The following is a 13,014-nucleotide window of genomic DNA, read 5'->3' on the forward strand; positions in this document are numbered from 1 at the left end:
CGTATAAAAGACATTATAATTTCACATGATAGATATTAACATTATAGCACAACCCAAAACACACACACACACCTGCCTCCTGAAGCATAAACTCCAGTCCCATGAAAGCCCAAGATGCCTTTCAGACTCAAGAGGATTATTCAGCTGAGTGGTGCTGGCTCCTAGAACCTCCAATCTCCCAGGCTAAAGCAGAAGTTGACATGAGAACCCACATCCTCCTAAAAGGAACTAAAATACATCTCACCTACTTCATACAAGGATATTCAACTATGCCAACTCAATGATGTCGTCTGATTTTCACACTATAAATGCTGGTTTTTATAGTGAGACTTTAAAAGAAGGGCCTATTTCTCTTTACCTTCAGTGCTAAGTAAGAAACTGCAGCTTGTTCAGAAGTAAAATAACTAAGCGGCAGCACAGACTTCCGCCCTCCGCCTCTACGTAGAACTGCACCACGGCTCTGCAGACAGACGAAGCCGCACAAGGCCTGGAAGCACATCTGCGTCTTCACTGAGGTGTCAGGTGTCCTCAGAGCAGAGAGCACCAAACACACAGGTACTAGTAAATATTCATTGAGCGAATGAACGTTAACAATACACTTAAATTTCAAAACTCGAGAGACATATTCTTGTCACTAAACATGTGGTTTTGGACAGTACGGGCTGAATCTCATAATCCTGGGTTCTAATCCGTCTCCTTCAGAGGCAGTGACAGGAGGGTCTCAACTGCTGCAGCTGTAACTCTGGCAGGAAGGGGGCGCCCACTGCCTCCGACATCATTCACCCGTCTGCGCGGCGTGCCAGCTGGGCCCAATACAGCACGGCTCAGCCTTCCTCTACTCTGAGCCCTCCCGCCTTCTCCTCTGGAAAAGCTCCTGTCGGTCAGTTTCTCCTAACATGGGCGGCATGGATTCTGTCGTGATGCCTTCCACGTGGTCTCAAGTTTTACTCCTGAACATTTCACATCCATTAATGAATCTGCAGTTAACTAAAATCTCTATTTTTCATATAAAACCGAAATAAGCTAGCTGTCTACTCTCTTCCCTCCATTTTAAAAACCTTCATTTTGAAGATATAAAAATGGAACGGAAAAACCACTGCTTTTATCCAGCCCTGCATTTTTTAAACAAGTTATATAATTCAAACAATGTACCTCAGTCAAATAAGTCAACAGAACACGAGCATTTAAAGTGAAAAGTAAACGTCTCCCTTCACCAGACGCATGTGCTCGCTCGTGAGGAGAGCACAGACATTCTCTCTCCCCCACCAACATCACAACAAATGTGTCCCCGTGTTATTAAATAATGCTCTGACACAGCAATTTTCAACGGCCAAACGATACTCCATTAGGTGGAATAGGACATTCCCAGTTTAAAACCCCAGTTTCTCCACTTACAAGGTTGGACAAATTACGTGGTGGCCTCAGGGAGCTGTCACAAGGACCACAGAAGGGCAGCTCCCGCCTGGCACTGTGCCTGACCCAAGTCCTCGAGAACCAGAGGGGAGGACGGTCACCACCAGGCTCTCCTATCACTGGACACTGTGGTTGTTTCCAATTTTGCTGTAAATCACAAGAAAGGTCTCATGCAGTGTAAAACACTGCCTATCAAAGAGGCATGAGGTACGACCACACGTAAGGCTTTCCACACAATGCCAAGCTGCTTCCCAAAAGACGCTGTCAGCTTTACTGCTCCCCAAACACTGCATGGACTTCCACCACACCCCAACAATTCCATACCTTTTTATCTCCAATATATCTAAAAACAACAGTGCACTGTTCTGTTTTGTTTTTTAAAGACCGGCACCTGAGCTAACAACTGTTGCCAATCTTTTTTTTTTTCCTGCTTTTTTTCCTCCCCAAATCCCCCCAGTACATGGTTGTATATTTTAGTTGTGGGTCCTTCTAGCTGTGGCATGTGGGACGCCACCTCAGCGTGGCCTGATGAGTGGTGCCATGTCTGCGCCCAGGATCCAAACCGGCGAAACTCTGGGCCGCCACAGCAGAGCGCACGAATTTAACCACTTGGCCACAGGGCCAGCCCCGACAGTGTGCTGTTTTAACATGTGTTTCTTAGAAGTGTACTTAACCATTGGAATTTCCTCTTTTTTCAAGTTCTTCTTCCATTTACCCACAGGAGTCTTATCTTTCTAAATGGCACTTTAAACTTATTTGCATAAATCTACTATTTCTAAAATAATATTTTGCCTGCATTTGCAGTAATCAACTGGTTGTTGATTAATATTTTTTTAAACGAAGAACCATGTGTACAAACTTCATTTCTCTTATCAAGCTGTTTTTATTACACATATCTTTTTGTTCACCTACCACAGTAAACACCCACCCAACCCTGCTGCCTCATGTTTTATAGGCACACTTTCTTTTTCTTCAGTAAGCCGGTGATTCAGCTGCTGAGCAGTCCTTCTGCACGCCACTAAATCCATCTCCAAGTAAAGTACCTCATGCAAATCACTGAGACTGAAGGCCGGGACGCCCACTGCCACTCTACCCTTTTGTGTAGAGCTCCTCCACCAGCTAAGAATCCACCTAAAATTCCAGAAAAAAATGTTCTGGACCATCAGTTGGCACTATGTAGTTTTGAAGTGTCAATTTTCACATTTTTGGGTAATTCATTTCAAAGCCACCAAAAAACTGCCTGATAACTCTATTTTCTAAAACTACTATTTTCCCTGATCAGCTCTACTCAAAATAACTCTTGCAAATTCTGTGATGAGAGAGAGAAGGATAATAATAGTGGCTAATGACTACTGAACATACCACTTGCTGTGTGACAAGAAATGTTCCAGAAGCGTTTTATATTAACAATCCTCACAACCACTCCATGAGTCAGGCACTGTTACCTCTGTCTACAGGTGAGTAAAACGAGGCACAGAGACAAGTTATTGAAGATCACAGGCCGTGAGTGGCAGACTAGCTCGGTCTGTATCCCTAACCTGTGCTCATACTGCCACTCACAGCTTGCAGCTAGCTACAAGGCTGTTATATCCAGAGACACAAATTCACGGTGAATGCAAAAAAATATACGTGTCTGTTGGTTCCTATGAGATTCCTCATTTGACCAAGCATCAAGTTCCACTGGCTCAACTTACTTTACATGATGCTTAAACATAATCCCCTAAAATCATTTCTAAAAAGTTCCATAAATATATTTGCCTTATACACAATTTTATTAGAACATACAATCGTGAGGCAATATCACTGAGTTTTTCATATTTTAAACTCTATTTGTACAGGCTTACACAATTAAATGTCCCATTTATTCTTACCTATCATGGGATTTAGATAAGAGCAGCTGTGACAAACTGTGTTCCTACAAAATGGGAAGATGGCTCAAGCTACTTGAAATAGTCTCTCTTTGAAGCTGTGCATAAAATCAGCTGCTAAACAGGAAACTTTGTTCTTACCACTCTACCAAACTCCAGACATCTGTAAAATCTTTAAACATATCTCTGTGTTTTCAATACAGCTCAAAACTAAGCCAGCATGAGGTGGGGATGGCACTGTCCAAGCATCAAGTCAACACACCACATTCCAGGAGCAATAGTATAACCAAGTCCAGCCTCAACAGTGGAAATTTTACTCACTTTAAAACAGCGGGAATATCCAAACAGGGCTCGTAACAAGATGAGGAAGATCCCCCATTATCTGCCATTTCTGCAGAGGGAGATTTTTAAATAGAGAGTTAAATTGCTCTTTATACTAAAACCTTAAATTTTAAAAATTCCTGTTGAGCTTCCCCAGAATTATAAATTCATATTTTCCCCTTATACTAAGAAGAAAATAAAATATCAATAGTCTTAAAATGCATTTCAAGTTTGCATTTTGATAACTATAATACAGCATTAAAACTTTATTAAGAGAGAAATCCAAATTTTTGGACAAAGAAAAAAGAGTAACTTAAAAAATACTCAAAGTGAGCCCAATTAAACTGTTCTTATCAACAGGTTCAATACCAAAGAGCACTGAAGACTGGTCTATACATAAAAGGATCAGAAAAGGACTCTGTTTTTGTAAAAGTTCCTAAAAACTTACGGTAACACACAAACTCTGTCTCCTAGCTAAGAGCATCGTGCTGAGTTTTGCTCAGACATGAAGAGCCAAATGACCCTCATGTCTCTAGCATCCTAGCCGTGCGCTGAGGCCAGCAGGATCTGGACATGACTTGGTGTTTATACCGCCACCTGCAAGGCAGAATCCAGAACACACACTCCAAGTTATTTCAAAGTCAACACAGCAACAATTTGCTTCTCGGAAAAGTGCTCTTAGTTGCTTCTCCACTGAATTCAGCGGCACCTGCCCTTGACCACCACACCTAAGCAATGCACACACGAGTCCCTGGCACCAGCTCACCCATGACCTCCGACCCCACTGGGAGGACCCCACTGTGAGAGAACTGCTGCTCCCTGGAGCTCCCCAGGCACCTGTGCAAGCTCCTCAAGGTGAGGTGTCCAAAAGGAAGAGGAAGGGGAGTGGCTCTGACCTCGACCTCTGTGCAGGGGCTTCCAAAAGTCACATGAGAATCCCCAGGGGTGCTTCTTAAAAACACCATTTCTGGACCTCAGCCCAAATGTAGAGAATCAGAATCTGAGATGCCCTTGAGAAGCATTCCAAGTGACACTTACGGCAAATGACATATAAGGACAGTCCCTAATGCTTGCAATGCCACCACCCCTGTCTCACTCCGCCTCTCCTACCAAACAAGAGAGAGTAAAAATTAGCCATGCTTGCCCTCTCCTAAATACAAAATACATCCTTACATCCGTTACTATTTACTCCAAGGAGTTAACCCAGCCTGTATCAGCATCTCCTATTCCTGTAAAGGAAACATGGCTTCAATGTTTCCATTAGTTTTACTCTTCATTAAAATTCATAACCGCTCAAATTATCAATGGAATATTCATAAGTTACATATTTTACTAACACTCTAATATATTTGCCTTTTGCCCTATTGCTACAACTGCAAAACCTCAAATCGAAGTTATCTTAAGTCACCATGAGGAAGTTAATTACAGAAAAGAATTAAGCTCCCAGTCATATAAGAGTGCCCTGCAGCTGCACTTTCACTGTGAGCAAACAAATGTCACAGACAACCCAGTGTGCTAACATCAAAAACTAGGATAAACCAGCTCTCACCAGCTCTAACTAGCTCTAACCAAGTACAACTCTGTGTCCTCCTGATGCTTCCTACACCTGAATCACTCTAAGCTACAAACCAAGTCACTTAGAAAGAGCACGGTGGGGTAAAGGAAAAAAACACCAAAATAAAAAGGACAGAATATACTTTGCCATCAACATAAACGTTGTTTTATAAATAAATGAACGTAGTACCAAAAAGAGGACAATCCTTTTAAACTAACGTTAGAAAGTAAGGCATCGACAACGAGTACAGGATGCAGTTCTTCCTCCCACTTTTAAATTCTACCGCCAAGTAGCAAAGTAAAAGAAATTAAACACGCCCAAACGACCCGGCTGACGACGGAGAGTAGCGGGGCTGCGTTACCTTCTCGGCGATGCTGTAGAGAACCTCGTCCATCTTCATACAGGTGGGGTCCCAGTCGTGTCCGAACCGAATGACGACCACTCGGTCCTCCTCCGAGAGGATGGCCTGATCCACCTGCCAGCCGTTGTGCAAGTGCGGGAGCATGTACGACATCCTGAGCGCGACTGCACCTGCGAGGGAGGACTTGCATGTCGCAGCCCTGGCGCCGTCACGGACACCTCGCCGGGGGCTCGCCCGCCACAGGGGCGGCCCCACGCCCCACACCCGCCCGCGGGCCCAGCTCGGCGCCACCCCACAGGAACCCACGGCTGGCCCGCAGCCCCGCCCTCTCAGCCGCGGCCCACGGGCCCGCACCCCCGCCCTCTGACCCGCCGCCCCCTCCCTCCCAGCTCCCCGCCCGCACGCACGCACCTCAGCCAGCACACCGGCCTCCGGAACGGCGGTCCTGCCGGCGTCGGTGTGCGTGTGTGCGTATGCGTGCGCGCCGACGTTACGTGCGCGCGCGCGCGCATCCGCAGTCGGAACGTGCACTCTGCCCGCCCCGCCACGGGCAGGAGGTCTCCGGGTGGGCTGCGGGGCACCGTGGGAGGGTGACACAGCGGTCGGGAGGGCCGGGCTCTACCGGGCCTGCTGTCTCTCGTCAGTCAGGGCGGCAGAGAGACCGAGCTGCCCGCGGCGCCACCGTGACCCCGGGATGTGGACAGAGAGGATCACCGTGACCCCAGGCGGGGGCTTGACCCGAGGACCACTGTGACCCCGGGGTACTGGACCCGAGAAGACACCGTGACCACGAGGGGTTGGGGGCGGTGGACCGAGGACCACGTGTTGGGGGGGGGGGGGCTGGACCGAGAGGAAGGGCTTTGTCCCGTTCACTCCCAGAGTCCCTAAAATTAATCACTTTGGCAGTCATGCTTTCCAGATATAAACACAGTTGCTTTCCTTGTCAAAAGCAGTTTTTAACAGAAGAGTACTCCAAGCTAACGCATTAGACTCAAATGCCCCCAAATAATTTGCTGAAACTAGTATTTTTAAACATTTTCATCGTGGTCCCATTTAACCATATTTAAGCATAGAGTTCAGTGGTACTAAGTGCATTCTCATCATTGTGCAACCATCACTGCTACCCTCTCCAGATACCTCTTTTTGTTAAAAAGCTTTGTTGAGATATCATTTACATGCTATAAGATTCACCCATTTAAGGTAGTTTTTCACAGAGTTGTGGAATCAACACTACACTCTAACTTTAGAAAATTTTCATCACCCCCAAAAATCCTGTACACATTAGCAGTTATTCCCATTTCCCTCTCACCCCTTCAGCCTCTGGCAACGCCTAATCTATTTTCTGTCCCTGTAGATTTGCCTATTCTAGACGTTTCATATAAATGGAAACATAATATGTAGTCTTTCACGGCTGATTTTTATTTAACGTAATGTTCTCAAGGTTCATGCATATTGTAGCAGGCATCAGTATTTAGTTCCTCTTTATTGCTGATTAATAGTCCACTGTATGGATATACTGCATTTTATTTATCCACCAGTTGACATTTGGACTGTTTCCACTTTTTGGCTATTAGGAATAATGCCGCTATGAACATTTGTGTACAAGTTTCTGTATGGATTTAAGTTTTCATTTCTCTTGGTATATATGAGTGGAATGGCTGGATCATATGGTAACTGTGTTTAACATTTTGAGGAATTGCCAAACTGCTTTCAAAAGTGTCTGGACCATTTTATATTCCCAATAGCAATATATGAGGGGTTTGATTTCTCTACATCTTTGCCTATACTTGTTATTTGTGTATCTTTTATTATGGCATCCGGGTAGGTGTGAAGTGATGTCTTATTGAGCTTTTGACTTGCATTTCCCTAATGGTTAGTGATATACAGCATCTTTTTCATGTACTTATTGGGCATTTGGAGAAATACCTGTTCATATCCTTTGCCCATTTAAAAAAGCGGATTAGTTATCTTTTTATTATTGGGTTGTAAGAGGTCTTTATATATTCTAAATAGAAATTCCTCATCGGATACATGATTTGAAAATATTTCCTCCCATTCTGTGGATTGACTTTTCACTTTTTATTGGTAGCATTTGCAGCACAAAAAGTCTTAAATTTGATCAAGTCCAATTTATCTATTTTCCCTTTTGTTGCTTATGCTTTTGGTGTCATATCTAAGAAACTATTGCCTAACTCAAGGTCATGAATACTTACTCCTGTTTTAAGAGTTTTATAATTTTAACTCTTACATTTAGGTCTGTGATCATTTTGAGTTAAATTTTTTTTTTTAAAGATTGGCACGTGAGCTAACAACTGTTGCCAATCTTTTTTTTTTTTTCTGCTTTATCTCCCCAAACCCCTCCCTGCCGTACATAGTTGTATATCTTAGTTGCAGGTCCTAGTTCTGGTATGTGGGATGCCGCCTCAGCATGGCCTGATGAGTGGTGCCATGTCCATGCCCAGGATCCGAACTGGCAAAATCCTGGGCCGCCGAAGCGGAGCGCACAAACTTAACCACTCGGCCATGGGGCTGGCCCCCGAGTTAATTTTTGTATATGGTGTTAGGTAGGTGTCTAAGTTCATTCTTTTGCACGTGGATATCGAGTGGTCCCAGCATCATTTGTTGGAAAGGTGATTCTTTCCCCATCAAATTGCCTTGGCACTCTTGTAGAAAGTCAGTTGACTTTAAACTCTGTATTCCTGTAGTCTCAATTCTAGCCCACTGGTCTGCATGTCCAGCCTTATGTCAGTACCACACTATCTCGATTAGTGTACCTTTGTGGTAAGTCTTAAAATCAGGAAGCGTGAGTCTTCTTTGTTCCTTTTCAAAATTGGTTTGGCTATTCTGGGTCCCTTGCATTTCCACATGAACTTTAGGGTTAGCTTGTCTATTTCTGCAAAAAGGCAGCTGGGATTTTTATAGGGATTGTGTTGAACTGTAGACCGACTTAGAGGCACTGCCATCTTAACAATATAAAGTCTTCCAGTCCATGGATATGGGATGTCTCTCCATTTATTTCGATTTTCTTTACTTTCTAGGACTTTTACATTTCCCAGTGTTCACATCTTGCCTTTTTTTTGCTGAGGAAGATTTGCCCTAACATCTGTCGCCAATCTGCCTCTTTTTTTTGCACGTGGGACACCTCCACAGGCTGGTTGGTGAGTGGAGTAGGTCCACACCTGGGATCCGAACCCAGGAACCCAGGCTGCTGAAGCCCAGCACACGGAACTTTAACCAGTCAGCCATGGGGCTGGGCCCTTGCAGGGTTTTTTTGTTAAATTTATTCCTAAGTATTTTATTCCTTCTGATGCTATTTAAATGGGATTATTTTAAATATATTCAGATTATTCATAACTAGTGTATAGAAATACAATTGATTTTTGTATACTGATTTTGCATTCGTCAAACTTGCTGAACTCTTTACTACTTGGAATAGTAATAATTAGGGGGCCGGCCCTGTGGTCAAGTGGTTGGGTTTGTGTGCTCTGCTTCAGTGGCCCAGGGTTCACCGGTTTGGAACCTGGCTGTGGACCTGCACCCTACTCATCAGGCCATGCTGTGGCAGCATCCCACATAGAGAACTAGAATGACCTACAACTAGGATATACAACTATGTACTGGGACTTTGGGGAGAAAAAAAAGAGCAAGTCTGGCAACAGATGTTAGCTCAGGGCCAATCCTCCTCACCAAGAAAAGAAAAAGAAAAAAAAATAGTAATAATTAGTGGATTTAGTGGATTCCTTAGGATTTTCTATATACAAGATCATGTCATGTGGAAATAGAGACAGTTTTACTTCTTACTTTCCAATCTGGATGTTTTTTGTTTTTTCTTGCCTGACTGCTCTGACTAAAAAAACATCCAGTACCGTAATGCTCCTTTATCCTCAGGGGATATGTTCCAAGACCCACAGTAGGTGCCTGAAACCACGGACAGTATCGAACCCTATACATACTGTGGTCTTTCCTATACATACATACTTAAAATAAAGTTTAATTTATAAATTAGGCACAGTAAGAGATTAACAACTAATAAAACAATTATAACAAGACATTGTAATAAAGTTACTGTAGAGCTTAGCAACCTCAGCATATGATTTTTTATCTTTCATTAAGTCAAGACTTTCACCTTTTCACTTAAAGGAAGCACTTCATGGCTTCATTTTGGCATATCGGAATTTCCAGCACCACTGCTCTTGCACTTTGGGGCCATCATTAAGAAAAATAAGGGTGACTTCAATATAAGCACTGCAATATTCCACAGGTGATCTGATAACCGGAGGGCTACTAAGTGACTCATGAGTAGTGTAGACAGCATGGATCCGCTAGACAAAGGGATGATTCACATCCCAGACAGGATGGAACAGGATGGTGCAAGATTTTATCATGCTACTCAGAATGGCGTGCAATTTAAAACTTATAAGTTGTTTATTTCTGGAATTTTCCATGTAACATTTTTTGACTGTGCTTGACCACAGGTAATTACAACTGCAGAAGGCAAAACCGTGGATAAAAGGGAAGTACTGTACAATGTTGAATGGAAGTAGCAAGAGCAGACATCTTGTCTTCTTCCTGATCTTAGGGGAAAGCACTCAGACTTTGACTGTTAAGTATAATGTTTGCTGTGAGCTTTTCACAAATGCCCTCTATGAGGTTGAGGAAATTTTCTTCTGTTCCTAGTTTATCATGAAATGGTGTTGGGTTTTGTCAAATGCTTTTTCTACTTCTATGGAGATGATCATGTGGGTTTTTTTTCTATTCCCTTAATATGGTGTGCTACATTGGTTTTTGTATGATAAACCAACCTTGCATTCCTAGGATAAATGCTACCTGGTGTTGGAAATTTTTTAAATATGCTGGATTTGGTGTGCTAGTATTTTATTGAAGATTATGTATTATTCATAGGAGATATTGTTCTGCAGTTTTCTTGTGGTATCTTTGTCTGATTTGGGTAATAATGGCCTCATAAAATGAACTGAAAAGCTGCCAAAATAGCCAAAGAAAACTGATTATTTGGCCAAGCTCCTCATCCCTCCTTCCATTCCCTCAAAAAGTATCTGATCATCCAGAAAAAGGATGGACTAATTCATCTCTGGGTGAATCAAACTGCTTGAATTACATTTTTTCTTTAGAAACGGAATTCTTCATTTAAAAATATGACTAAACATCACCATTAAATAACACAGTCTAGAAGTCTCAAGTAAGAGCAAGCCAGATGTTTGGTGGGAGGTGTCCCTGTGTGGCCTGACTGGGAGAAGACACACATGTCCACACAGAGTGCCCATTCCTTCAGAGCAATGTGCTTGAGTTAAGTGAAGGAAGAAAGCAACTTGTCTAAACTAACTGTTACTAATGAAAAACAGAGAGCCTTATAACTCTTCCTGAGGAATCTGCATTTTTAACAGAAGAAATGTTTTAAGTCAAATGTAAGACAATGTTAAAGTGAGACTTTCCTTTCTTCAACTTCAGCAGAGACTCCAAGTTGAAAATAAATTATTTAAAATGCCTACATGTTCCAAAGAAAGAAGACAGACCAGCTTTCTCCAGATTTTGCAGAGAAAAGAATAGTTTACGCTCTCTATCTAGCACTCTTGAGGATATCAAAAGGAGGTGAGAAAATACTTTGGGGAAAAATTGTGATATCCTTTCTTTGGAGGAAGTTGTAGAGTGATACATACTCCCATTCTCATTCTCTTCCCTTTGGGGAAGAAAGGGGGTGCTTCCATACCACCTCAAGCCAAGCAAAGGGGTTCCAAAAGAACCCCTCACTTTGGGTGGGGTATGGTCAGGAGGGAAAGACCCTGTCACCCACAACTGTATGTTGCTTAGCTGTAGAAATCCCTATGTCCAGACCTGCTAAAGGGACCAGAGTTGAGTTCTTGGGAGAAACCCTCAAATGTACAGAGTATGTTCATTCTGGAAGTGGCCAATGCTCAACCTTACTTACACTAAGAGAAATGCAAATATCCAACTGTAGAAAATGGATAAGCTGAGGCGCACTTATTAACACTATATAGCTGTTGAGACGAATGCCTATGCCTCCATGTATAAACAGGGATGAGCCTCACATTCTGGAAAGCTTAGAAAAACGCAGGTCATCAAAGACTATATAAGGTCTAACTCCATTGACATAACATTCAAAAATATGCCAAACCAAACAATATTTAGGCAAATTTTCTTCTATGTATCTCATAAAATTCAAGATAGGGCTTACCTTTGGAGCAGCAGGCAGTGGCACAGGGAACTTCAAAAGTAATGGTAATGTTATATTTCTTAAGCGTGGTGGTGTATAACAGGAGCTCATTTTATTGCTATTTTTGTAACTTACATGTTACAAATATTCTTTCGTGTGCAATTAATAAAAAACTTAAAGCCAGTTTTATCAAATTCTTATTTTTTCAATATATTGACTTCCAACTGAACACAGCAGGGAATCTGGTGATCTGTCGATTCTTCTTGCTGGACTGAATTCAGTAGAGCCCTCTGGGGAGGTAGCTGGACAGTAATAAAACTTCCAATCATCTTTTGTGACTACTGGGGATACTCTCTTTTAGCAAAGCAACGCTTGCTCAAGAGGTTTTCTATGATCTTGAGATAGAAGTAGTAAAGCTCTATGTCCTCTTCCAGACACTTTCCAGACAGTTGTTTTGGGACGCTGTCCTCCCGTTGTTTGCATTTCTTTCATTCTTCACTCAACAGATACATACCGAGCACGTGTATGTGCCGGACGGATATCAAGTGCTGGAGATGGGGCAATAAACGAGACCAAGTCCCTGCCCCACGGCGTATGGTCTAGCACAAGGCCTGACATTCCTCAGAAAATCGCGCACGACGTGGACTCTTGACGAAGCCCTAGGGACTGCGGGGGAGTTCAGGGGACACACACAGTCCGAGGAGCTCAGGAAAGGCTTCCCTGAGGCGTGATACCTGCGTGGGGCCCCGCAGGATAAATGAGAACGGGGGAGGGCTGGGGGCACCTGGCGGAAAGGCGCAGCTGCAAGGACGGGAGCGCACGGGGTCTGCAGGGCGGGCCAGGTAAGGGCTCCGAGGCTGCGCTCCGGATTGTGGGCTCCGCAGGACGAGCAGGGCTGCTGCCAGGGGCGGGAAGCGCGGGCCGGCAGGGCGGGCGGTGTAGTGCTGTCGCCCAGGCTGCCACGTGCGGGGGACGGACCGCGGAAGCAGTGGAGCAGCGCCAGGAGGCCGCGGCGCGGGCGAGGAGGGACCCCGGGGAACACTGCGCTCAAGAGGGACTGACTTCACGTGGCCGGCGACCTGTCCTTCCTAGTACCCCTGGGCCTATTAGAAACAGTCATTCCCAAGATGAGTGTTCATGTTTAACTTAGAAGGAAGTACAGGCAGCAACAGGACAGCTGACAAGCGCCTGCGCTCGTGACTCTGACCGAGAACTGTGGAGAGGAGACGGCGAGCGACCCGCGGAGGCTCAGCAAGGCCGGGCAGCACCGAGCCCGCCGGCCGCTCTCCCAGAAGGAAGGCGGCCC

The 13,014-nt window shown here is 44.1% G+C and overlaps 1 protein-coding gene across 8 annotated transcripts in view; it reads right to left on the reverse strand.

The window, feature by feature from the left end:
• TXNL4A (thioredoxin like 4A) overlaps nucleotides 1–13,014 on the reverse strand; it is a 28,475-nt gene that overhangs the window by 14,494 nt on the left and 967 nt on the right. The window contains exons 1-4 of one of the 8 annotated variants that reach the window (XM_070627946.1): nucleotides 5,930–6,061; nucleotides 5,519–5,688; nucleotides 3,603–3,672; nucleotides 2,457–2,544 (exon numbers count right to left, since the gene is read on the reverse strand). In XM_070627946.1, the coding sequence (XP_070484047.1) occupies nucleotides 2,457–2,544; nucleotides 3,603–3,672; nucleotides 5,519–5,688; nucleotides 5,930–6,030 (429 nt within the window). In that variant the 5' untranslated portion in view covers nucleotides 6,031–6,061. Of the gene's footprint in view, nucleotides 1–2,456; nucleotides 2,545–3,602; nucleotides 3,673–4,050; nucleotides 4,200–5,518; nucleotides 5,689–5,929; nucleotides 6,305–13,014 lie in introns of those variants that run through there. The other 7 variants (XM_070627947.1, XM_070627951.1, XM_008523621.2 and 4 more) reach the window with 7 other exon arrangements.

This window comes from Equus przewalskii, chromosome 7 (genome assembly GCF_037783145.1).
Source record: "Equus przewalskii isolate Varuska chromosome 7, EquPr2, whole genome shotgun sequence".
Taxonomy (NCBI): domain Eukaryota; kingdom Metazoa; phylum Chordata; class Mammalia; order Perissodactyla; family Equidae; genus Equus; species Equus przewalskii.